The sequence below is a fragment of the Daldinia loculata genome, assembly GCF_022478755.1.
Source record: "Daldinia loculata strain CBS 113971 unplaced genomic scaffold F4817scaffold_51, whole genome shotgun sequence".
NCBI lineage: Eukaryota > Fungi > Ascomycota > Sordariomycetes > Xylariales > Hypoxylaceae > Daldinia > Daldinia loculata.
This window is the reverse complement of record NW_026054905.1, coordinates 195,656-219,060: the sequence shown is the minus strand read 5'-3', so window position 1 is coordinate 219,060 and position 23,405 is coordinate 195,656. Positions and strand designations below refer to the sequence as shown.

Here is a 23,405-nt window from a genome sequence, read left to right as displayed (position 1 = left end):
CCGACATTATGTCCACACCTCAACATGTTTGCTGACATTATGTCAGTAGACCCCCCCCACCCGCTAATGTAGTTTTATCTAGTGGATTATGTAGGTTTTAAGGAGTATATTTATAGTACGACCACTGGCACTCTGATCAGGGCACTTGGACGGATTTAGTGTTTATAGTGTTAGAATGCTAGAGGACAACTGCCGTCTACAACCACGAAATCTAGTACAAAGATAGAGAAGAGCTTTATTACGTGGTCCAATATTTATTTATTTATTTTTTCTTTCTACTTTTTTCGCCCTTTTTTTATATTAATTTTGTAAATCTAGGTAGGTTAGATACCTCTTGAGGTATCTAACATTAAGAAAAAAGAAATAATTATATTAAGATACAACACCTGGCCAGCCTACTGTTGTCTTAATATACTCGACTTGAATATGGGTTGCTTAATTAGCCACATATCGGCGTATGATAGCTGATGCAATACGTGCATCTATCGCCTGGGTTGGCGACCTTTTCGGTGCACGCGCAGTGTCTACACGCGCACTTGTGTATATTCTCGCTAGAGCTGGTAGGCTGGGGACCATGGTCGGCGGCATTGTTTGTTGGAGACATGGTTTCTAGGTGAAGACTTTGGGAAGAAATTGTGAGTTTTTGGGGGATATCTACGATGATGTGGAAAGTAATGGTTATGCTGTGAATAACTGTTATGGTGTGATATGTTCTATGAGTGCCTAAGATTAGGGAGAATACTGTGATATATATATTACTCAAGCTTCGGCTCTACAATGAAGTTGTCACGAGGTGGAACTAAACAGTATGGTAACAACTTCGTTGTTCCGCGAGGAACTCTAAACTAGCTACGGGGATCTATGTCTATACATACTGAACATGTCCTTTGTTCTAGATGTCTCATCTAGAATCCTGACAGAAGTTATGTTGGAAGATTATAAGTGAATTATTTGAAGACACGGGCCACATATAGGAACAACACTAGTTATCAGAAATTGTATACCGTCACAGTTTAGACCTCTTGTATAGGGCGTAACGGTAACCTCGTCATGGCACAGAGCTCTTACGTAAAAATGTCATATTGTATATAAGATGTTGCTACAAGGTGGATGTATGGATTAGATGGGATAAGGAATTTGTGGCATACTCTAGGTACCTAAAAAGCTAACCATCAAATAATACTAACTACCTACCTATACTAGTAGAATACAAACTCATAATCCTTTAATTATTATTAGAAACTAATTAAACGCGCGTGAAAGGTTAATACACGTTGTCGTAGGTTATATATGATAATTGTGGAATCTATAAGAGCTTAAAAGTAGCGTTGCTGGGTATATTAATGTTGGTTATTTTCTCTACCTAAGAGTCAATAACTAGAACTTTAAGAATAAAACTGATCATAATACTAGTATACGCACTAGGTATAACTTATAATAGAGAACATGGTAAAATACACTTATTCAATGTAGACGCATATAAGCTTATCTATATCTGGAGAAGTAAGGAATAACGACTCTTGGGATGTCCTGGACAAGTAAAGTAAAACAACATGATAGGTAGGCAATTAACGTATCTTTTGTTATCCTAAAAACGCCATTGGGTGAAATAGGAATGCGCCTCTCATCCGTTTCGCTTTTCTATGCATGTTGTTTCTGCAAGGGTCGGCGTATCGTAAGACATGTAGAACGCCACTCAACCCCCCAACTGCCATCCTCTAACTCGGGGGTTTCTGTGATTGGCATACAGAAGTGCATACACTGTTCTCAAGATCTACGACTATGTAGAATCCAGCCTGAAACACATGTTGATACCTAGGTAGGTACCTAACGTATCTATCCGACGGAGGGGAAGACCACGGTTTCTTTCTACTCTAGTCTCCCACGAATACGGTATAATTATCGAATCGCCCCCTAAGAGATAACCTCTGCTAGTCAGATTATAGCTCCCTAATTAGCATCATATATAAATCCGAATACCGATTTGAAATGAACATAGGAGATCTAATCCCCCAGCTAGCGGGTCTCACGTACAACCCGCCAAGTTCTCTGCCGATCGGCCTAGGGGGACAGAACTTCACGCACTGTTGCCTTCGAGCGCTGAATGACTCTCTAGTAGTCCGCTCTGACGGGAACTTATCCTACTCTCCGACCTCCTTCGTAGCACCCGGGGTTTCAATCGAGGACCTCGAGACCGCGATCCAGAACGATGAGTTTCCTTGCGGCGCAACCTTCAACGGCGACCTGAGTGGCGCTCCGGTAGTCCGCATCCCGTACTACTGGTGCACGAAGCAGTGTCCGGGATGGGAAATCTCGCACTCAAATGCCATGCAGCAGTGGATCGGCCCGTTGGTGCAGTTTATCGTGCCGAGTTTGGCATTCTGCACCAACGTCCCACGCACTCATAGGCTGGCGATCCCGGATTTTGTGTTTCGCGCCCACCCGCGCACGCTCATCGGGTTCGTGACGTACTGGATCCGGCTGCTAGGTGCGGTTGTGCTTATGACTCTCGACACGGTGGTCTGGCTTGGGATCTGCTTTGCCTTTGCGGGTCCGATGCTGTTGAGCGCTGTGTATGAATACGCGCTCGATCGTAAGATACTGGAATTTATGGACCCGCCTAATGGTAAACCTCCGCCTATGTCTATGCGGCTGAGGGCTCAGTTACTGCTGTCTATAGTCGTTGGGAATATTCGAATGGCCACCCTCGAGAGAGATGAACTGGAAGTGGATAATCGTCACAACAGGACCGCTTCTAGTGATTTGGAAGCGATCCCGCCACTTACAAAGCGCAGAACAAGTAAACTGGTGCACAATAGTGTCTGGAAGAGGGTCATGGTGATGGTTGACGAATACGAGGCGTCAAAGTCGGATAGTCGATATCGGGGGGAGATTGTGTCTTTGCCGACTAAACTCAAGGCGCTCCTCAACTCTCAAGCAAGGTGATGTCTGCCTGACTTTAGTTCCGCGGAGTGAGCTGACTTTGAATGTAGCTTCGGATCGACGGTAGGGGCACCAGTATTATTCTTCCTGGGCGGTTTCGTGTATACTGTCCTCGACGCTGATAATAACCTGGGGGATAATGATACCGCCCACGCCCTCGCGTTTGGCTTGTGTGAGTAGCTGTTCTGAAATGTCATCGTCTAATCGCTTGCTGCGTACTAATGACTTATATCAACTGACTAGGGTGGATGGTGATTCCTTACCTCGCTATAATTGTATGTGTACACATTTTTAAATCATCAAATATTCCTGCGTTTGCTTTTGTGAAGATACTCACGTGTGGAGTAAAGTACATATCTGAGCCCATGGAATTGTTTTGGTAGACGTTCTGTTTGTCACTACTGATTATATATGCTACAGTCCTGTGCGATGCTGGCATCAAATAGCCCTAGTACGCTCGACGGTATTGTGTACGACGGTGGCATTATGGCCCCGATAGACGACTACGAGCTGAGCTTCTGGGCACAGTACCTCAAGAAGATGAAATCGTATAAAGGTATCGGCTTTGTTATTAAACGGATCGAAGGTTATAATCCAATCGAAACAGCTTTCGAAGGTAGATTTCGCACCGTCAAATTATGGAAGCGAGGTCTCAACAAGCGCGAATGGGTTCAGGAGGCGATCAACGAGTACGCGCTCTCTTCTGAATACCGGAGTGGCGATAGAACATCCCCTGACGAGCTCCGCAAGGCTCTCACGATGAACTACCAAGATTGCTTGTATGTTCTGGTCGGAGCCTTGTTAGCAGTGTTGGCGCCTTGCTGTCTCGCATTCCTGACGTCTTACAATACACCCCAAGCCGGACTATCCTGCCGCAGTCTGACCTATCTTGTCTACGCCATCAGCCAAGTATGTGAGATGGCTTTGTGGACGTGTGCCGCACGGCTGAGAATATGGTATGGAACGCAGTGGTCGGAGACTAACCCTATCGCGAAGAGGATATGCTGGTGGGGACAAGTATTCGTGGGATTCTTTGCTATCTTTGCGGCTGTGGGCGGTACTACTATGCAGCTGGTGGGCGTCTATCGAAGCTGCGCTTGCAAGGTGAGGCCATGGTTGTACTCGTAAAATTGAGATAAATGGACATTCCCTCATCACTAAGTATTCGGCTAACGCCGTGGACAGGTGCCAGTGAGATATTGGCCCAGGCTGAGCGACCCAGACGTGTACATTGTGCTCAGCGATAACACCGCCGAAGACATAGAGGCGGCGCGGCGCTGGTGGATAGTGACTGGCAGCACAGCCGTAGGTGTGGTTGGTATTGTATGTGCGCTTGCGTGGTGGCATCAACGACGGCTACGAAAGAGGTTTCGTGACGAAGCAGATAAATTGGATATTGGCCACGCGGAAAACTAGCAATACAACGTTCAGGGCGGTAAATTTTGAGATCAATTTGACGATTGTTGACGTATCTAGGTTGCCTGTTATGCTATGATTAGACGATCTTTTTGATGTGAAGATTAAGTACATCGTAAAGAGGTATATATTATATGAATATTTGAAACCATAAACTCTTCGCGATGATATTTGGAATCGCAGGTAGGCGTCATGATAACTGGCTACGAGTGTAACTATGATCATATGCACCAAATGATAGGGCCATCCCCAAGCCATATACTATAAATCATCGATATATATATGGTCAACTATAATAAACCATATAACCTTTTGTAACTCTGCGATGTTTACTTGGACTCCATAGAGTAAATATTTAGAACAGGGTATAAAACTTTTGCGAGCCACCAACGCCAATTCCGAAAATGCTAACCGGATCATGCTAGAGTGAAATCCCAAGGCTTAAATGCTTCTTTGAACTTCTCGACATCCTGGGTCTCCTCTACGATAGACTGAACGACATCTTGCCAATAAAGTCGGTCTTCAAGGCCAAGGAGCTTCGCTACAACTCGGCGACCGAACTGGAGGTCAAAGCGCAGATTGCTATCAAAGCGCATCACCAACTCCTTGCTTTGGATGCCGGTGTCGCTATCGTCGGACCAAATCCAGAGACGAAAGAAGTCGGAGGTCTCGTCAATGCCAGACTCCAGAGCCGTCTCCTCGAAAGGTGGAAATTGGCGATTTTCGGCCTCCACCTTAAATCCGGCTTCGACGAGGCCCTTTCGAATCAGCTCCGAAGGGATGGGTATGAATTGCCAATGGACATGAATACCGGATTGCCGACTAATTTCAAACGTCACTGCGCCTAATTTGAACTTCGACTGCGTTGCCACCATGGCTTGCATGGATTCTTTGAAGCGTACCATTTCCTGGTAAGTCTTATGAGCATCTTCGCCCATTGAGCGGATGGTGGGCTCATGAGGAAGGGGTATGATAAGCTGGTGGCCTGGGAAAGAGAGTCCGGACGAAGCGAATGTATCGGAACTGGGCAATGGGCCTTTGGCTGTAGTGACGTAAGAGTCATCTCCTATAGCACAGACCATGTGCGTGTCCACGTCGGTGTTGCTAAGACAAAAGAAACACCGATCGGGACCAGGAGGAGGTGACCGATCTTTTCGACGGCGGACACGACGACCGCCGTGGTGATCGTGGCCATTAGCCCGGTCATCGGTAGGAATTGGTCGTTTTCTCGTATTGGCCCGAACAATAAATGGAGAGGCAGTACTGCCAGGGGGAATCGCAGAAGGTAGCTCTCCGGGGACGAGATTGAAGGCGTACATGGCCTTCGCTTTAGCCGCATTGCCAAATGGGGCGAGCGAGATGAATCGCGTGACAGGCTTTTGGTCGGAGTCGGGGCTACTCGGTGGGTGGAAGAAAGGCTCACGCTCGTAAAAGAAGTCGGTAGGCGACATTGAGAAATGATAACGCGGTTTAAGAGTAGCGCATAGATCGGCGATTTCATCGGTGCTTGCGATGGAGGATTGCTCTTCGGGCGTCAAAGCCTTGCTCGAGTTTGTCCATACCTTGGATGGCCAGCAGGTTGTAAGCAGTATATCTGTAGCATTCGCGCCACGTAACACTTTGGCGTCGTCGGCAGTATGTAGAGGAAGATGTTGTTCCTTGGACTGGCCGCCGATAATGGTATTGTCGAGAATGCCACCTAATGCTACGATTCGAATTCCGTCTGACGTTTTAGTAATACTTCTCTTGCCGAGGAAATGAAGATTCTCGCAGACCTGGATATATGAGTTTAGTTAGTTCTACTAGAATCATGAGGTCGTGCGATTTGGAAGGAGGGATGAGGCATTGCGAACGTACATCTTCACCTTTCTCGACGCGCTCAACAACTTGGCTTGGTAACGGAGTAGTCCCTATGGTAAAATAGGTTGAGAGAGGGACTTGAATCTCGCCGTTAAGAAGTCGCGAGATAGCATCGTCATCTTGGTCGGCGCTGAAAAGATTGCCCGTAATGATGGCGAAGGAGAAGCTCTGCTTTTGGTGTAAAGTCGCGAGCTTCTGGAAGACAGACTCAAACTTGCCATTGATGCTGCCTAGGACAATACTTATATATGTTAGACATTAACTTATTCACAGTTACTGGAATAGTCCACTTACATTTTAGCTGCCATGATGGCATATAAGTTGAGAGAGGCAAGCCGGGTTGGAAGCTGTCTGAATCGCGACCTCTAATTGGCTTGCTTGATGCGATGAAGACGGGATCAAGTTAGTTGCATAAACTGCAGCTATGTAAGAATAAGAGGTAGGTAGAGGTTACGTCGCAGCGTCGAAGCTACGATAAGATATATTGATAAGCCTATCGATAAACATTATCTCCTTATCGTGTTATCGTAGTGTCTCGCAAAAAAAAAAGGTTACAAGGTTGCTGCGTTCTCTTTCGCGATGCGATTTGCAGTGGGGCAAGAATAGGTTCTACCTAAACATTCAAACTAACTGCAAGAGCGCCGAGCACCTTTTCCCTTTTTATACTCAACGGGGAATCGGCAGCCAATATGCGCTCAACACAGTCAGGACGTATAGTAAAGTCCTCCCGAAAGGGGGGAGGGACTCCTCACCAAAAGAATCATCGATGGGAGTCTTTTACTACAAAGATCTCTAAGCTACATTCTCTCGATCCTCTCCGAAGAGTACGACGACATGACCTTGAAACTGAAGACCTCGAAGCAACTACTTCATACTTTCGAAATGGCATGGAGAAATGGGCCGATATCAACATATCCAAAGCTTTTACTTTCTTCCGGCGAGAGGTGCGGCCCTTCTGCGACAGTCTGCCTCAGATTTTACATTTCGAGGACAAGATCATGGAGTTGTTGGCAAAATACATATCAATGCATGATCCAGAGTCCCTAGAACCTCTCCTCGATCTACTTACGGCCTTAGCGCATGATCTGGGTACTCGTTTTGAGAAGCATTACCCGACTGCTTTGTCCCTAATCACTGGGATCGCAAGCCGACACCAGGATGCCGCAGTTACAGAATGGACCTTTGGCTGCTTAGCTTTTCTCTTCAAGTATCTGTCGAAGCTCTTAGTACCAGATATCCGACCAACCTTTGACGCCTTGGCGCCACTACTGGGCAAAGCTCGAAATCCTCCCCATATTGCCCGATTCGCTGCCGAAGCGTTAAGCTTCCTCGTCAAGAAAGCTGCCGCGCCCGCAAACCGAGAGAAAGCCCTGCCCCTGCTAATTGAACACGCTAGACTGGATCTCGAAGGTAGTAGGGATAGTCGACAATTTGGACTATATCACCATGGACTTATGACTATGTTTGCGGAGGCTATTAAGGGCCAAGGATATGCTATCCATACGAGCGGACCTGAGATCATCAAATCGCTCATCATATCTGTTCCCAATAACGAATGTATTTCTTCAGATCCGGTAACATGGACTGACCTTGTTTGCGGTGTACTTGTTAGTACTATTCATCATACGACTGCCGAAACGTTTAAACCTATTCCACAACTCGTAGCAGATATTGCAGCTGAAGACGAGGGTCGTGTTAGCTACCCGTTACGCAACTGCCTATATGTTAGGATTATGGGGACGATATGCGGTGTTCGAAAAGGTAGTCGCATTAGAGACTGGTCGACGGTTCTTAACTGCTTATTGGAGTCCCTCAAGGCTCTCTCGAAAGCCCCAAATAGCCTTGAGGATATCGATTCATCTGCTATATGGCAGCAGCTCATGGTCCATATAGCTATCATTTGGCAGCAGGCTAAGATGGACTCTATCATTCCATGTATCACTGATTTCGCGAACGTTATGACTCGGGAGCCTCTGATGAGATGGTTCATACCGTTTTGTTCCTATTTCTCCGATCTCGATTCTACTAAATTCCGTAGCCTCCTACTAAAACAATTCCAAAAGTAAGTCGCCTCCAGCTCCCTACCATATTTAGTTGCTAATGCCCAGGACAGATTTATTGTGACACATTGGTCTGAGGGTTCTAACGAGGAAATGTTATGCATATTTCTACCGCGGATGGTAGAATCCCATGCCCTACCTTCGGTCACAGAACCTGAGAGCTTTTCTCTTCCGCAATCCTGGCAGGATCAGATTGTTACCAAGTTCGAACGTCTGGAGGTTTCCCCGTTCCCCGAGCAAGGGAATTCGAGTGGATATGATAAAGACCCAAAAACATGGCGGGACAAGTGCTTACCTAAATACTCGGGTCTTCTTCATGTCCTGGAGTCAACCACAGTTCGGCCTTCTACGAATGGTCCCATCGCAGAGCTGTTATTAAGGAAACTCAAGCTTGCGCTGAAGCCCTCTCAGTCTTTAGCGAGTGAGGAAGCCTACTTCATCGTTAGTCAGGGATTTTCTGCGTATCTGCGAATGAGCAAAGCCACCGGGCAGATTGATAGTTCTCTCGAACCCCTGCTCAAAGCAGCTACTCCCCGGTACCGGCGACTCACTGGGTTCCTAGAAGCAATGATTACTTACGAGGACCAACTTAACCACAAGAAGAGCCCCCCATCTCAAAGTGAGAGTAGTTCCAATAGTGAAAGCGATGAGGACCCTTTCATGAAAAGTCTCATTGAAAACCTATCTAGTCCATCGCATCAACATCGGTTAGCGTCTTTGCAGTTGCTTAGCCGTCTCGACGCGGCTTCAGACGAGTTGGATTCTTTGGCGACCATGATGCAGACAGAACAAACGCCCCTAGAATTTCAAAATACTCGTCTTATTTCTGTTCACATACGGAAGCTGGCAGCAACCTATCCCCAGCTCAGCAAGGGCTCATGGCTCCGACAAGCAATCCCAAAATTTCTCTTTGGACAGATGACAGTGCGGTTGACTCCAATTTGGGATTCCGCGGTGGAAGCATTGCAGCAGATTGGCGAAGTAAAATCTGGCGAGGAAGTTATATGCGATATTGCGTTCGACTGGATAGATTCCCCATCCAAGCGATGGGAGGGTTCGCAGAAGGAAGCTGTAGCTTCACCAAATACTGGCCTCACAGATTTTGAGTGCTGGAACCTGTCCAGTTTGCACAGAAAAGCCGAAGAGGCAGAGCGTGTATTGAAATGCTATTCCGAAATCATGTCAGAACATTTCGAAGTTAGCCAGAGTTTAGTGCCCGCCGTGCCTCCTAACGCAAGGTCTCAAGCACTCAAAGTCTTCTCAGCTGCGCCTGGTATAGTAGAGAAAAGATCTCGCAAATTAGTGCCTTACTTACTGTCGTGGACAAGAGATGTCGAGGAGCAGGACGACAACGAAATCGAATCATCTGAACAACTTTCTGGTGGATCCTGGTCCCTCTTTGACAAGAAAGCTCTTCTGGGTGTATTTGGTCAATTCGCAAACCCCAAGGTGTTGTACCAAAGCCAACAGGTTTACGATGTGCTTCTCGGTCTACTTGCCAATGGTGACGTAGAAATCCAGAAGTCTGCTCTCAAAGCTATCTTGACCTGGAAGCAGGAGGGAGTTAAGCCTTACCAAGAAAATCTAGAATATCTTCTTGACGAAGCCAGGTTTAAAAACGAGCTGACTGTATTGTTTCAAGGCGAACAGCAGATTCGACCAGAACATCGCCCTGAGCTTATGCCTGTACTACTCAGACTTCTCTATGGAAGGTCAATTTCAAAGAAAGGAGCTGCAAGTGGACGTCATGGTCTTCATGCTACTAGACTGGCTGTTTTAAGACAGCTAAGTATTGAAGATATGGGAGAATTCCTTGATATTGCCCTTGGTGATCTTCGTGGGATTAGGGTTCTTGAGGATACTCAGCTGCGCGAAAACATCTTTGATGACGAAATGTTGACTGTGCGAAAGCAGGTTGGATTTCTAAATATGATGGAAGCTATAATTAATGAGATGGGCACTGGTGTTGTCTCCTTTGCCGGTAGGATCCTCAACGCAGTACTCTACTGTCTCATACTCTCCTCGCGGAGATTAAACCAGAACAACGAGGACATGGAGGAAGATCTACCCACACAAAGTTCCCTCCTTCGAGTTGTCAGGAGCACATCCCTCAAATGTCTGATTGCGTTACTTCGAAATGCCCCTAGTTTCGATTGGATACCTTATAAGGATTTGTTTATTAAAGAGGTTGTAAGCCCACGTCTAGAGAAGCTTCCAATGGAAACAACTCAAGGTGTATCCGGAACCCTTCAATTCCTTGCGACATTATCACAACTTCCAAAGACGGCTCTATTTCTCTCCATTGATAAACGCATCATTGGCAAGTTAATGGAATGCCTCAAACTTGAGAAAACCAAGGACGAGGTCAAGATTTTCGCATTGAGCATTGTACGCAGTCTGGTCGGAATTTCTCAGCAACCAGCTATAGAATCCGAATTCAATGAGCTAATACAAGAAGAAATCCTAGATCCTAATGTTAACGTCATACTAGAAAGTATCGGCGTGGCCCTGACATCCAAAGGGGAACTGAACCGGGATCTACTAATGGCATGCGTTGAGTGTGTGGTGGAGTTATCTCCAGTTATTCAAAAGTCGGCTCATGTCACAGATCTCATTGGCATTTCAGTCTCTCTTCTCAATCAGCCCTCACGACGTGTTAATCCCAAAGCTAAGGGACTGGTCCTTGCAATGCTGGAAAATTTTATCAAGCTCGCAGGAGCGGATCTTCGCACAGAGGTGAAAGACCAGATCTATTCGACAATAGCATCTCTCTTTGGGTTCTTCAAGGACCGTGTCAACCGACAAGCGTTGTCAAATGTATTGGCAGTATTATACCCAGATGACCCGTTATGTCTTGAATTATCTTCACTTTGTGCAGGTCTGAATTCTTACGACAGCAGCCGTGTCGATGAACCAGATTATGAAAAACGACTGGCAGCTTTTAATGCCATTCTGCGCGCAAGAGATATACCCTACACGCCACGAGACTGGGAGCCGTTGATACATAACATGACCTTTTATATCAAGCACGACGAGGAGTATGGGATTCTGTCTGCGAACTCTGCTGATGGCTTATGCAAATTTATAGAGACCGTTGCGTGCTCAAAAGGTGAAGAGCAGGCTAAATTCTATGATATGCTGTCAAATGTCCTGATGCCATCTCTATACTCTAATGCGCGGGAATCATCAGAGACCGTGAGAAGAGAGACTGTGAAGGTATTTGGAGTTTTGGTATCACGGATGTCGTCTTGGCCTCCAATTGCTGATCTTGTGGCAATCAACCCCGAGCCAGACGAGGGTGACCCTGACCCAAGCTTCTTTAATAACATCCTCAGTCCTGCAGCAGCACGTCAGATGCGAGCACTGCAGCTATTAACCAAGGCTAGCCTGCATACGTCTTTGAATAGCAAACACTTAACTCACTTCTTCGTACCTCTCCTCGAACATTTTATTTTCGGCCGAGAGGAGGGGAGTGACGACCATGGTGTGGGAGCTCAGGCTGCAACAACAATTGCCGATATAGCCTCGTCTCTGGAATGGCCACAGTATCGTGCCGTCCTCCGCAGATATATTAGCTATATGGAGTCGAAACCGGAACACCAGAAACAGTTGATCAGACTTCTCGGTAAATTTGTGGACACACTCGCGATGGTAGCGGCGGAAAAGAGTCAAGATGCGATGGAAGTTGATTCTATAGCTGCCGTAGAGCCACCGAGGAAATGCAAATTGGCAACCACAATGCCGGCGCACGAGAAGCTGAACGAAGACATCTTGACTAATATCTTACCACCTCTCCTGGAGTACATTCACCAGAAAGATGAAACTACGGTTAGTTCGCGTGTTCCCGTCGGCATCATCATTGTAAAGATCTTGAAAGTGTTACCAAGCGAGTCGCTTAACCAAAAGCTGCCCGGAGTCCTTACGGATATTTGCCATATCCTGCGCAGCAAGGCCTGGGATTCAAGAGAGATGGCACGGAGTACACTCGCGACCATGACCTCGCTTCTAGGGCCGTCTTACTTTGGGTTTGTCCTCGACGAGCTTAGAGGTGCTCTCACGAAGGGATATCAACTACACGTCCTGTCGTATACAATGCATACTATCCTGGTTCATGTCACACCCCAATTCCAGGCGGGAGATCTTGATTATTGCCTCGATAAAATTGTTAGCGTCATAATGGATGACATATTTGGCGTCGTAGGGCAAGAGAAAGACGCAGAAGAATATGTCAGTGAAATGAAAGAGATCAAGAGCAGCAAGAGCCAGGATTCGATGGAACTTATTGCACGAACTGCTTCTATTAACCACCTGGTCGATCTTATTCGGCCTCTTCAGTCTCTATTGCTTGAGAAACTCAACCTCCGCATGGTACGAAAAATTGACGACCTATTATCGAGGATAACTTCTGGCTTGCTGAGTAATTCTGCTGCTGATAGCCGGGATACCTTAGTGTTTTGTTATGAGGTTATTCAGCAGGTATATGAAAGCGACAAGCCGCGCTCAGAGTCAAGACTTGACCCGAAACTTCGGCGTTATCTTATCCAGAAAGGTGCCAACAAAAGTGGTGATCGTAGTACTACTAGCAAGTATACATACAAACTGGTTAGATTTGCCGTTGATGTTCTGCGGTCTGTACTAAAAAAGTACGATGATATTCGTAACGCGGCTAATATCACAGGATTTATACCAATATTAGGTGATGCTCTCGTTGGAGGCGAAGAAGAAGTTAAGATAGCGACTTTCAAGCTCCTAACCGTTCTTGTTAAAGTCCCGTTCAAGACCGACGATTCTACAAAGCTCTACAAAGTAGCTTCGAAAGAGGCTTCGAAATGCATCTCGGCATCTACTTCGACTGCAACAGATCTCGCGCAAAGTGCTCTTAAACTCATGTCAGTCATCATCAGAGACCGCCGTGATGTTGCCATCAAAGACGCAGCCGTTGATATGCTCCTCGGAAAAGTTAAGGACGACCTAACAGAACCCCTCTATCGTCACGTCACATTTAGCTTCCTGCGATCAGTTCTTGATAGGAAAGTTGAGACTGCTACTGTTTATGATACCTTGGACTATGTCGGAGGTATCATGATCACGAATGACGACAAAGACACACGAGATCTAGCTCGGGGCGCATTCTTCCAGTTCCTTCGTGACTACCCTCAGAAGAAGAACAGATGGGCTAAGCAGCTTAGCTTTATCGTGGCAAATCTGAAATATGAGAGGGAAGGCGGTCGTCTCTCTGTCATGGAAATTGTTCATCTCTTGTTGATGAAATCTGCCGATGACTTCGTGCAGGAAATTGCAACAACTTGTTTCATCCCTCTAGTTTTCGTCATGGTCAACGACGATAGCGAAAAGTGTCGCTTGGCAGCCGGCGAACTGCTTAAAGAGATCTTTCGAAAAGCAGATAGAGAGCGAACATCGAAATTTCTGTCGCTTATGCGGGCTTGGATAGAGCAGGATGACAACTCTTCGGTCTTGCAATTAGCGGTCCAAGCGTTTACGTTATATTTCGAAGCCAGGGAACCTGCGTCTAGAGACCGTAAAGACTTGGACCTCTTGCTCGCGACGTCAGCTAATGTTTTGGGTGACTGTTCAACTTCAAATGATTCCGATTTGATCGATACAATTCTGCGGACGATACCGATACTTATTGAGAAGCACCCAGAAGTAACATTGGCAAATGAGAGGCTGTGGCAGTCTATCTCAAATCCCCTCTCACACCCAGATCCCACTGTTAAAGTCTCAAGCGTGCGGTTATTACGAATATACCTGACTGATTTCTACGACAATAATAAGAACGTTGTCAATAACCAGGCTATTCTTGGATCCCACGGTCTTCGATTACAACCGCATATAGTCGGACAACTGACGCTCTATGCTGTAGGCGTCCTAAGCCCAGCAACTCTAAGGAGATGGAAAAGGAGGTTGCAAAAGAAAAACAGCTCCACACTGTTTGATGATAGCTACGGGAAAACTCTTATTGAGAACTCAGTGGAACTAGATGAGGCTCTAGCTGCCGAAGTTAGCCGTGTCATTCTGATGCTGAGCAAATTCTTAGACATTGGTTCGGTAGATTCTGAATCTTCCGACAACGAGGTAGAAGGCTCTGAAGACAGTGACGATGAGTGGGGTGGCATTGATGACGGCGAAAGGGAGAAGGCTTATAACATCACTCTTCATACGTTATTTGTCTGGCTGTCTGAAATTCTCGTTGAAGAGACGCCGCCTAAAGCCGATGCTCTTATCCCTAAAGTCGCGGCACTGGATATAATATCCATCTTGACTTCGACCCTGCCTGAAACATCCTTGCGACCCTCGCTTAACATTCTACTCACGCCACTACATCATCTCACCGACCCCTCGATCCCAACACCGTTCTCGCTTAACGAGGTCTTTAAAACGCGATGCGAGGGGCTGAAGACGAAGGCAGAGGAAACCATGGAGATTCTACAGAAGAAGTTCGGTACTGCGGAATACACGACGGAGCTGCTGGCCGTGCGGGATCGCGCCAGAAGCCGTCGCGAGAGCAGGTCGAAGAAGAGGAAGATCGAGGCTGTGACGCAGCCGGAGCGCTTCGGACAGTGGAAGAAGGGCCGTCTAGAGAAGAAGGTCAAGCGCAAGAAGGAGAGGGGATTGGAGAATCGGAATCGTCGGAGAGAGTATTAGGGGAGCTGTTGGGTGGTGTATATTTATTTGCTATGCTATGCTTAAAGCGTGGCTGGTGTTGGTAAGGCACGATTAGAATAGGAAAATGGGATAATTTAATTTAATTTCGCATATAAAGTAATGTGATATGGTATTAACTGTTCTTTTGTCATGGGGTTTCTGCAGGTCTTCACTATTTCCAAAGGGTAGAGTATCTCCTCTAACCTAGGGGACCCGCGGTACACTGACACTTCATTATGAAGAGGGTTACAGGTAGTGTACCGTTCTTAACATCTTTGAGAATGGGAATAGTAGGGGAATATAGTACAATATATGAGTGGGGTGTATATACAGAAGGCCAGGGGAATGTACCAGACACTTCATATTATTAACAAGTTCCTCGAATCCCGATTTTGACATCGGTTGATGATCCTTCCTCAATAGCGCGACAAATTCTAGGTCTTCTAGTTTGCTAGCCATTTTCATGTGCTATCATCCGCTCGTAATGGCATCTAAGCTTCGTGGGCGCCCCTCTCGCCTTTGGGTGGCTATGTCCACTTCCACGGTCTGGAACGGCCCCCCATATGAAAAAAGATGTTCGCAACTCAATATATGAGCTAAGTTCGACGAGTAAGAAACTTATTCCTAACTCATTCGTACCAAACGTCGACTCCAACGAGTTGGGGATATAAGTTCCTACCTTCAGCCAGCCTCGATAATACCGCATGCGATGAAAAAGCCTTTGGAGACCATTGCGCAATTTAGTAGCGCATCACTAATGATGGCTAGCGTCCCGTTCGTTGAACCGATTGCGCTCGAATTATACGGTGATAGTAATGGTAATATCGCGCTTTGGTTATTGGCTAGTTTCTACCCGAACTAGTATCGATGCTGTGCGAAGTGATGGCTATTTTATCCACTCATCTCGCAATTCCCTTTTAGCTCGATGCCATAGGGCCTTCTATAAAACCGTAAATTATTTCGAAAGTTGTAGCTATTTGGCTGCGCTGCCATCGGCTATTGGCGTCGTGTTGATGGGACTTGATCTGTATGTTGAGTGCTGTCCACTGACGGGCGAGCGCCTGTGATCCCCAACGGCGCCGAGGCTGTAGGTGTAGGGTCCGTAGATTGTGATGAGGGATCCCTCGCCTCTCGCGAGAGCGAAGCATTATCTGAATTTCCCTGCTTATTTTCCGCGGAATCATTTTCTACGGTATCCCTAGCGGCAGCAATATTTCGCTTTCGCTTTCGATGACTTACGGTCCCGTCTTCCCAGAATTCAACATCGCCGGTCTCGCCAAGAGTACCTCTCTTCACCAGTTGTCCTTTCTCTTTCATAAGATCTTCGACGGTAATCTTACGATCGCCAAAGATATTCAAGTGGTCGCTGATGACGTGGCGATTGCGACAAGACGGGCAGGTGATGAGTACCGATCCATGATGGTAGCCCTGTTTCGTTATGGTATGTGTGGAGCGCTCGCTGCAAGGTACGCAAGTAAATGTTAGTTCGTAGTGAGGCTCGGTACGCTTTGACGGAGTATGCTTCTTAAAGGCCGATGCTGAGGTCGAAGGTTTCGAGGTAGGTGGCCTAGGTATGGCATGAGCAAACCGGTAGGTAGTTGGTGAATTGAGTGATATGTAGGGACGGAGATTGAGGACCGAGGGGGAGAGAGTTCCTGGGGAGCGGAGAATTGAATTAAATAATAAGCGGGATGTTGATCTGGAAGCCATATTGTAGTTGGAATAGATATAAAATATCAAATATGAACCTTTGTTAACGGATGTAATTAAACCAATTACGTATGGGTGTCGGCTACGTAATGAGTGCTCTAAGGCTCTAAGGTTTTTATTATTAGATAATCAAATAAGGCATATGCAAGGGCCAATAAGCCTATCGATAAGATTACAGCCTAGGCGGTAGCTAAGATATTCCTAGGCCGAAAATCGAGGGGCAATTAAGGTTACATGGAACCCAAGCGATATCCCACGTCTTGTGGCGCGTGGACCAAAGTACCAAGCATTAAAACATTAAAGCACGAAAGCATGTCGTGTTGAACACTTAACCCGATTCCTTCCATAGCAACCATAAGAAGCTCCTTCTATACAACGCCGAAATGCAAGCGGAGCTGTGAAACAACTTTGATAGTTGCCGTTATACACGGTAGCAACTACGACGTGAACAACCGTAACCGTGTGGCGACTTCTTAGACTTTCTACTTCTTTTTCCATTTTCCATTTTCCATTTTCCATCTTCCATGTTGCTTGGGCATCTTTTTATAATTTAGCATGAGCTCTTTCAAGTTATTTCGCTTAGCGGAGATGCATCAATAGTTCACTGCATTCCATTAATACTTCACATCTGCATCCAGGTCCAACTTTACCTCGTATAGCCTTGCCATATTTCATATGCGCAACAAGAAATAAATTATAACTTCATACAGACGAGACTATGAAAAATGATTAGCGGCCGAGGAGGTTCCATGATGCGAGGTGGCCGTATTCGGCCTCCTCGAAGGGTAAGTCGTATCTTCCGAACCCATATCCCCTTTAACCTGAGTCTTCTTCTCGATACAGTTCTGAGAGTATCCTTCAAGTCTCTAGCCCTCTGGACGAGTTCTTGTGGTTCCTGACGATCCACGAAACCACTCCGTCGGTTCGTGCTGTCTCTTGAGTATTGCGCAAACCCTCCTTGGCATATCTTCCCGCCTATGCTTGATCTCCCTAGCCTTCCTCTCTACCCTCCGCTTCTACATCGTATCATCATCTAGTAATATGCTAAAGATTGTGTTATAGCCTACGAACCAGTCTAGTAGCACCGACGAATTCGAACAGTGCTGGGAGAAGCTCCGCCAAGCTTTGCGCGATATACACCTTCGTAATGCTGGCAAGCTTTCCTTCGAACAACTCTACCGATATTCGTATAAGATCGTCCTTAAAAAGGCGGGTCATAAGCTCTATGATAGGGTCAAGGAATTCGAAGAACAATGGTTTGCAGATGAGGTGATACCTCCTATCCGGAGTCTCGTTACCAGCAACCTAATTAGCGTTACGCTCGAAGAAGTCACCGGAACAAGCGTGGTAGAACGACGTGCCATGGGTGAGAAGTTCATAAAGGGGATCCGTACTTCATGGGAGAACCACAATTTTTCGATGAACATGATCGCAGATGTCCTTATGTACCTCGAGCGTGGTTATGTCCAGGATCATAGCAGACCCTCGATTTATACCACAACTATCGGCCTGTTCCGCGATCATATCCTCAAATCATCCCTCAAACAGGACGGGGTTGACTATCCCATATTCGATATTCTTAATGCCACTATCATCGACCAGATCAATATGGAAAGAGAGGGCGATGTTATTGATAAGGCGTTGCTTCACAGCTGTATTTCGATGTTTGAGGCTCTCTTCGAAACGGACGAAGAAAATGACAATGAGCAGCTTTATGTGACTACCTTCGAGCCCATCTACATCAGCAGCAGTGAGGCCTTCTACCAGGCCGAGTGCGAGAAGCTTCTTCGTGAGGGCGATGCCAGCGCGTGGCTTAGATATACGCAGAGACGTCTTGCCGAAGAGGCCGAACGATGTCAGACTACGGTTTCTCCGTTATCTCAACAGAAGATCACGCAAGTAGTCGAACAGGAATTAATTGTTAAACATATGGATGAATTCCTTGGTATAGAAGGAAGTGGTATCAATGCAATGCTTGATAACGACAGGCTCGAGGATCTTAGCATTCTTTATCAGCTCATATCGCGTGTCGATCCGAAAAAGGCTGTCTTGCGCAAGGCTCTTTCTATCCGGGTTATCGAACAGGGCACCGAAATAGAGCAGACACTCAAGAACACCGATTTCAGCATAGCGCAACAAGCAGATGCAGAGGAACCAGCAGATGGCGCAGAAAAGTCTAAACCGAAGACTTTGAATGCTGCGGCGCAGCAAACAGCAGCCGCTATCAAATGGGTTGATGATGTCCTGATCCTCAAAGATAAGTATGATGGGTACTGGAGAACATGTTTCGAAGAGGATCTCATTTTACAGACGGCATTAACGAAGAGCTTTGCCGACTTCATCAACGCATTTAATAGAAGTTCGGAATATGTCTCGCTTTTTATTGACGATAATCTCAAACGAGGTATTAAGGGCAAGACTGAGGCTGAAGTTGATATTGTCCTCGACAAGGCGATAACTCTGCTTCGATATCTCGGCGAGAAAGATAAGTTCGAGCAGTATTACCAAAAACACCTAGCCCGTCGATTATTACATGCCAAATCCGAGAGTCAAGAGGTCGAGCAAGAGATGATTTCACGCATGAAGCGAGAGCTAGGTAATAATTTCACGCAGAAATTTGAGGGTATGTTTAGGGATATGCGTACCTCTAAAGAGGAGACAGAGAATTATCGCGATCATATCCGCGGCCTTGGCGATGTGGATGAGAAACATATCGATTTCAACATCAGTGTTCTTGCCGGCAACAATTGGCCCAAGGAGATTATGGGTCGCACTGGCCTCGCAGATGGGTCCAGAGGCAAGATCATCTATCCACGTGAGATCCAGGGACTTCAAGATAGTTTCTTTAAGTTCTACAGTCTGAACCGAAACGGTCGCGTTCTCACTTGGGTCGCAAGCGCAGGGAGTGCGGATATTAAATGCGTATTTCCAAAGATTCCTGGCAAAGCCTCTGGACCCCTCAGCAAAGAGCGTCGCTACGAACTTAATGTGTCAACATATGGTATGATCGTGATCATGCTTTTTAACGACGTCGCCGAGGACGAATGGCTATCGTTTGAGCGTATCCAGGAAGAAACGAACATCCCACAGTCTGATTTGATCAATGTGTTGACATCACTCTCGGTGATTAAAGCATACCGCATTCTCCTAAAGGAGTCGCAGACAAAAGCAGCGGCTAAACCTGGCGATAGATTTACATTCAATCGCGAGTTTACTAGCAAGGCAATCAAGATTAAGGTGCCTTCGGTAAATGCTGCCAATAGGGTAGAAAACGACGAGGAGCGTAAGGAGACCGACCAGAAGAATGAAGAGACGAGAATGTACGTCACTGACGCTGCTGTCGTCCGTATAATGAAGTAAGTCCAATGTGAATACCTAGCATGGGGAATATAGCTAACCTACCGAATCAGGCAACGTAAGGAGCTTGGCCATTCCCAGCTCATTACAGAAGTTATTCAGGTCCTGGCAAGCCGGTTCAAGCCAGATATCCCGCTTATTAAGCGTCGAATCGAAGCATTAATAGCCCGCGAATACCTTGATCGAGCGGAGTTAGCCGATGGCTCTCCGGCCTACCAATATGTAGCCTAGCTACTTATATATCTCATTCTCCAGAGATTAGCGCCGGAGGGCTCAATAGCGCGGTGGTCCTCTAAGTAAGATTAAGCAAGTACTTAGCCAGAAGACGCCCGCAAAAATACGTGCAGTGACGTTGTATATACTCTTTACGAGTTTAGAAGATTCGTGTTCCCTCGAATGGGCACCGCGTCTCGACCACAATTATTCCGCAGCTTGGAGTTCGATAGGACGTCGGCGTTACGGATATTGTGGATATGAGAATAGTTCTCTGGATTTAGATCGGGGTAAACGGCAAACCCCTTTTCTACTTGGGAAAATAAGCCGTAGCCCCAGAAGTCGCATTATATTGCATAGCAGTTGCGAAAGGGGCGATTCAAAGCACCAGAATGACTGCATTTAGCTCATTAATATGACATTATGCTGTACATAAGCTTACGATAACTGCCACAGTAGAGATCGCATAGATAATGAATGTGGGAGTTCGACCGGATTGCCGCTTCTCTACTATTAGAAGCTCGACGATGAAGTTCTCGTAATACATGCATCCGGATGTCTTGATTTGAAATATGGGATCTAGTACCTAGGGACGGGTACTGAGGTACACCTCGACATATCAAACTACAGACCCTGATAATTAGGCCAACAGTTCCCTCGCCAAGCCGTCTACTACTGGATCTAATCACTCAGAGCAGGACCTCCATAGTCTAGCAAAACTCGGATAGCATCTAGAGCTTCGTCACTCAAGGTACAAGGTCCTTTTGTCTACGATTATTTACCTTCTTTGTCCGCTCGCGCGAGATCACGGACATTCCACTAACCAAAGGAAACAACAGCAATGTCTCTTCAAAAGACCTAAAAACAATCCCATTGTCAAGGATCTGATCTTTGTTTCCAACCATCAGTTATTGCCGATCGTTGTTTTTCCGTATACTATATTTAACAACGGTAGTTGTTCCTATCGTTGTTAGACAGCAACATCACTACCTACTCCATTTAACCAATAGCCCTCCCTTTTCCAATGCTCGCCCGCTCGTGAAAACAGCGCTCTCTCACGACTGCCATTACGCCCGGGTTGACTTGGATCCTAGCATATTATCCATCATACTAAATTCTCTCGTATCCGTGTCCTTTACATTGTAGATAAACCAGTAGGACGCTGCTAGCGACCTGTGCCCTAGCGATACTAAGCTTGTTATTGGTAGTGTCTCATCGCCGCCGACATAGCTACTATGGATACTACGAGCGTAGATCTCACTCATAAGCCTCGTGAGAAGGACGAGTTAGATGAAGAGCTACTAACTCTCTCATACCACCGGGCACTTGCTTATGATGCTTTAACACAAAACTCTCGCAAGACGGCAGATTCGTATCAGAAGAAGAAAAGTAATGACCCCAAACAAGCCCGGACTTATCCTCCTATCTCGCGTCCTATCTCGCGTCCGGTCTCGCTCGCCCCTACCCCGAACAAGGGGAGTAGGCAAGATAGGATAGAAGGTAAAGAGATGCGCGAGAGCTCTATTGTTTGGCAACCGCAGAAGCCAGCTTATGTGCTTTCTTCACGCAAGTCGGAAATAGACATCAGCAATAATACAAGTCCTCCTCGGTCCGAGTATCGGCCGCATTCAACACCCCAAAAGCAGCGGCAGAGGGCCCAAACCAGGTATGGTCCTATCAACCAGGGCGGTAGTCAACAAAGGCCGTCATTGGGGGAATTCCATGGAGCTCTCACGAGGCAAAGTGCTAGGAACGAAGATGCCCGTAGCGAACTTGGTAGCGACATACGCCCGCTCACGCCTCAAACTACAGACCCGGCTGTACGAAGTAGTGCTCAGCCCTTACACATCACCGAACAGTTAGTTCAGTACTACCAGAATGCTCACTATGATGATTCCAGCCCATGCCAGATAGAAGAATCTTACATCGATCCAACTAACACGTGCTCTCCGGAATCTATTAGTCGCCCTTCGTCTGTAGCTTCAACGGTAAGCCGAGGTCGACGTATGTCACGCGCTCGGCCTTCGTCTTCTGCATCTACATGTTCCTCCTGTCGCCCTTCTACTACATCTACAAAAAGGCTTTCCCGCTCGCCGAGCCCCTCGCGCGGGGCTTGGATATCAGACCATCCGCAGCAGGAACAGCCGTCGTTCAGAGAACGTGCGTGTCAACGATTTAGTAAAGGCCTACATCTAAACTTACGACGGACAGGCATCGAGCCGGAGTCTAGCTTCATAGTGCATAGCGTGGTGAAGAAATCTACTGAATATGTGCCCCCATCGAGGGCAACGTCCGCAGCGCCAGCATCGCGGCCTGCGACTCCCACTACCCCTACCATCCCTTGGGAGCCGCCGAACACAGCCGTGCCGTTTGCGATGGAATGGCGTAATATAAATAGTAAGTTAGGGGTCTCCGAGAGCGATGTCGAAGTAGATACGGAGGACAAGAAGAATAAAAATACTGTCGAGAGCGATGATGTGACACATTCGTCACAATATATAGCGGAAGTAGAAGACAGGATGCGGAAACTTCGACAACAGCAACGGTCCTTGGCAGAGATGCGAAGGGCACCGGCTATCCTTGAAGCTGATGCAACAAGCAAAAATGGCCAAAGTAGCGGTGGCAATAAATCGCTATTCCTAGAGGACACAAGGGGAACCAGACCTACCTCCAACTCGTTCTTCGCGACCGAATGGTCGCGCCAACAAGCGGAGGACCTGGCGACCCCCTTACGTCTATTAAACCCTTTCCACCCCGACCCGTTTGACGCGGAGGTATCTCAACCAGGTAGTCTAAGCAAAGCCCCAGCGGCCTCGCCCGACGACCGTGTTGAACTACCCAGTCAGTCCAGACAGGGCTCCTACGACTCTCTGGTCATGGCCGAGGCTTTGACCAAGTCGCCCGAGCAGATGTCGCCGGTGGACGCGGGGACGGCTGAACGTCCCTTGCTGAAGCGGAAGCGGGGGATGACGGGGTTACGCGATAATTGAAATGGAATTGAGGCTGCTTATTGGGTAGGTATGTTGTTGTTATTATAGGGGTTTAGATTGTTTAGGATATCATGGTAGGTAGATTGGTGGCGGCACGATTTGTATGTAAAGCTCGGTGTGATGACTTGTAACGCCGACACGATGACTTATGTTTTTACGAAATTTTATGCAACTTAGTTAAAAATTGGAA

The 23,405-nt window shown here is 46.8% G+C and overlaps 6 protein-coding genes across 6 annotated transcripts; 4 read left to right on the top strand and 2 right to left on the bottom strand.

The window, feature by feature from the left end:
• Positions 1-1,989: 1,989 nt before the first annotated feature.
• F4817DRAFT_367686 (uncharacterized protein) lies at positions 1,990-4,496 on the top strand (the record flags this gene model as incomplete). Its single annotated transcript, XM_049307161.1, has 5 exons — positions 1,990-2,942; positions 2,994-3,115; positions 3,187-3,218; positions 3,364-4,047; positions 4,129-4,496. The coding sequence occupies 5 exons, from the start codon at positions 1,990-1,992 to the stop codon at positions 4,357-4,359; spliced, it is 2,022 nt and encodes a 673-aa protein (XP_049156150.1). The 3' UTR covers positions 4,360-4,496.
• A 1-nt stretch (position 4,497) lies between these two features.
• F4817DRAFT_220685 (CwfJ C-terminus 1-domain-containing protein-like protein) lies at positions 4,498-6,637 on the bottom strand. Its single transcript, XM_049298816.1, has 3 exons — positions 6,514-6,637; positions 6,217-6,460; positions 4,498-6,134 (listed from the first exon to the last, which is right to left on the bottom strand). The coding sequence occupies exons 1-3, from the start codon at positions 6,525-6,527 to the stop codon at positions 4,776-4,778; spliced, it is 1,617 nt and encodes a 538-aa protein (XP_049156149.1). The 5' UTR covers positions 6,528-6,637; the 3' UTR covers positions 4,498-4,775.
• A 271-nt stretch (positions 6,638-6,908) lies between these two features.
• On the top strand, positions 6,909-14,945 carry F4817DRAFT_318890 (armadillo-type protein; the record flags this gene model as incomplete). The annotated part of the gene is made up of 2 exons (XM_049300985.1): positions 6,909-8,281; positions 8,333-14,945. 2 exons carry the CDS (start codon positions 6,909-6,911, stop codon positions 14,943-14,945), a joined length of 7,986 nt encoding a protein of 2,661 aa, XP_049156148.1.
• A 731-nt stretch (positions 14,946-15,676) lies between these two features.
• Positions 15,677-16,752, bottom strand: F4817DRAFT_220662 (DNL zinc finger-domain-containing protein). Its single transcript, XM_049298815.1, has one exon. The coding sequence runs from the start codon at positions 16,653-16,655 to the stop codon at positions 15,942-15,944; it is 714 nt and encodes a 237-aa protein (XP_049156147.1). The 5' UTR covers positions 16,656-16,752; the 3' UTR covers positions 15,677-15,941.
• Positions 16,753-17,732: 980 nt separating this feature from the next.
• On the top strand, positions 17,733-20,356 carry F4817DRAFT_220601 (Cullin-domain-containing protein). The gene is made up of 3 exons (XM_049298814.1): positions 17,733-17,924; positions 17,986-20,011; positions 20,066-20,356. Exons 2-3 carry the CDS (start codon positions 18,018-18,020, stop codon positions 20,241-20,243), a joined length of 2,172 nt encoding a protein of 723 aa, XP_049156146.1. The 5' UTR covers positions 17,733-17,924; positions 17,986-18,017; the 3' UTR covers positions 20,244-20,356.
• A 688-nt stretch (positions 20,357-21,044) lies between these two features.
• On the top strand, positions 21,045-23,224 carry F4817DRAFT_220597 (uncharacterized protein). Its single transcript, XM_049298813.1, has one exon. The coding sequence runs from the start codon at positions 21,461-21,463 to the stop codon at positions 23,213-23,215; it is 1,755 nt and encodes a 584-aa protein (XP_049156145.1). The 5' UTR covers positions 21,045-21,460; the 3' UTR covers positions 23,216-23,224.
• The last annotated feature ends 181 nt before the right edge of the window (positions 23,225-23,405 follow it).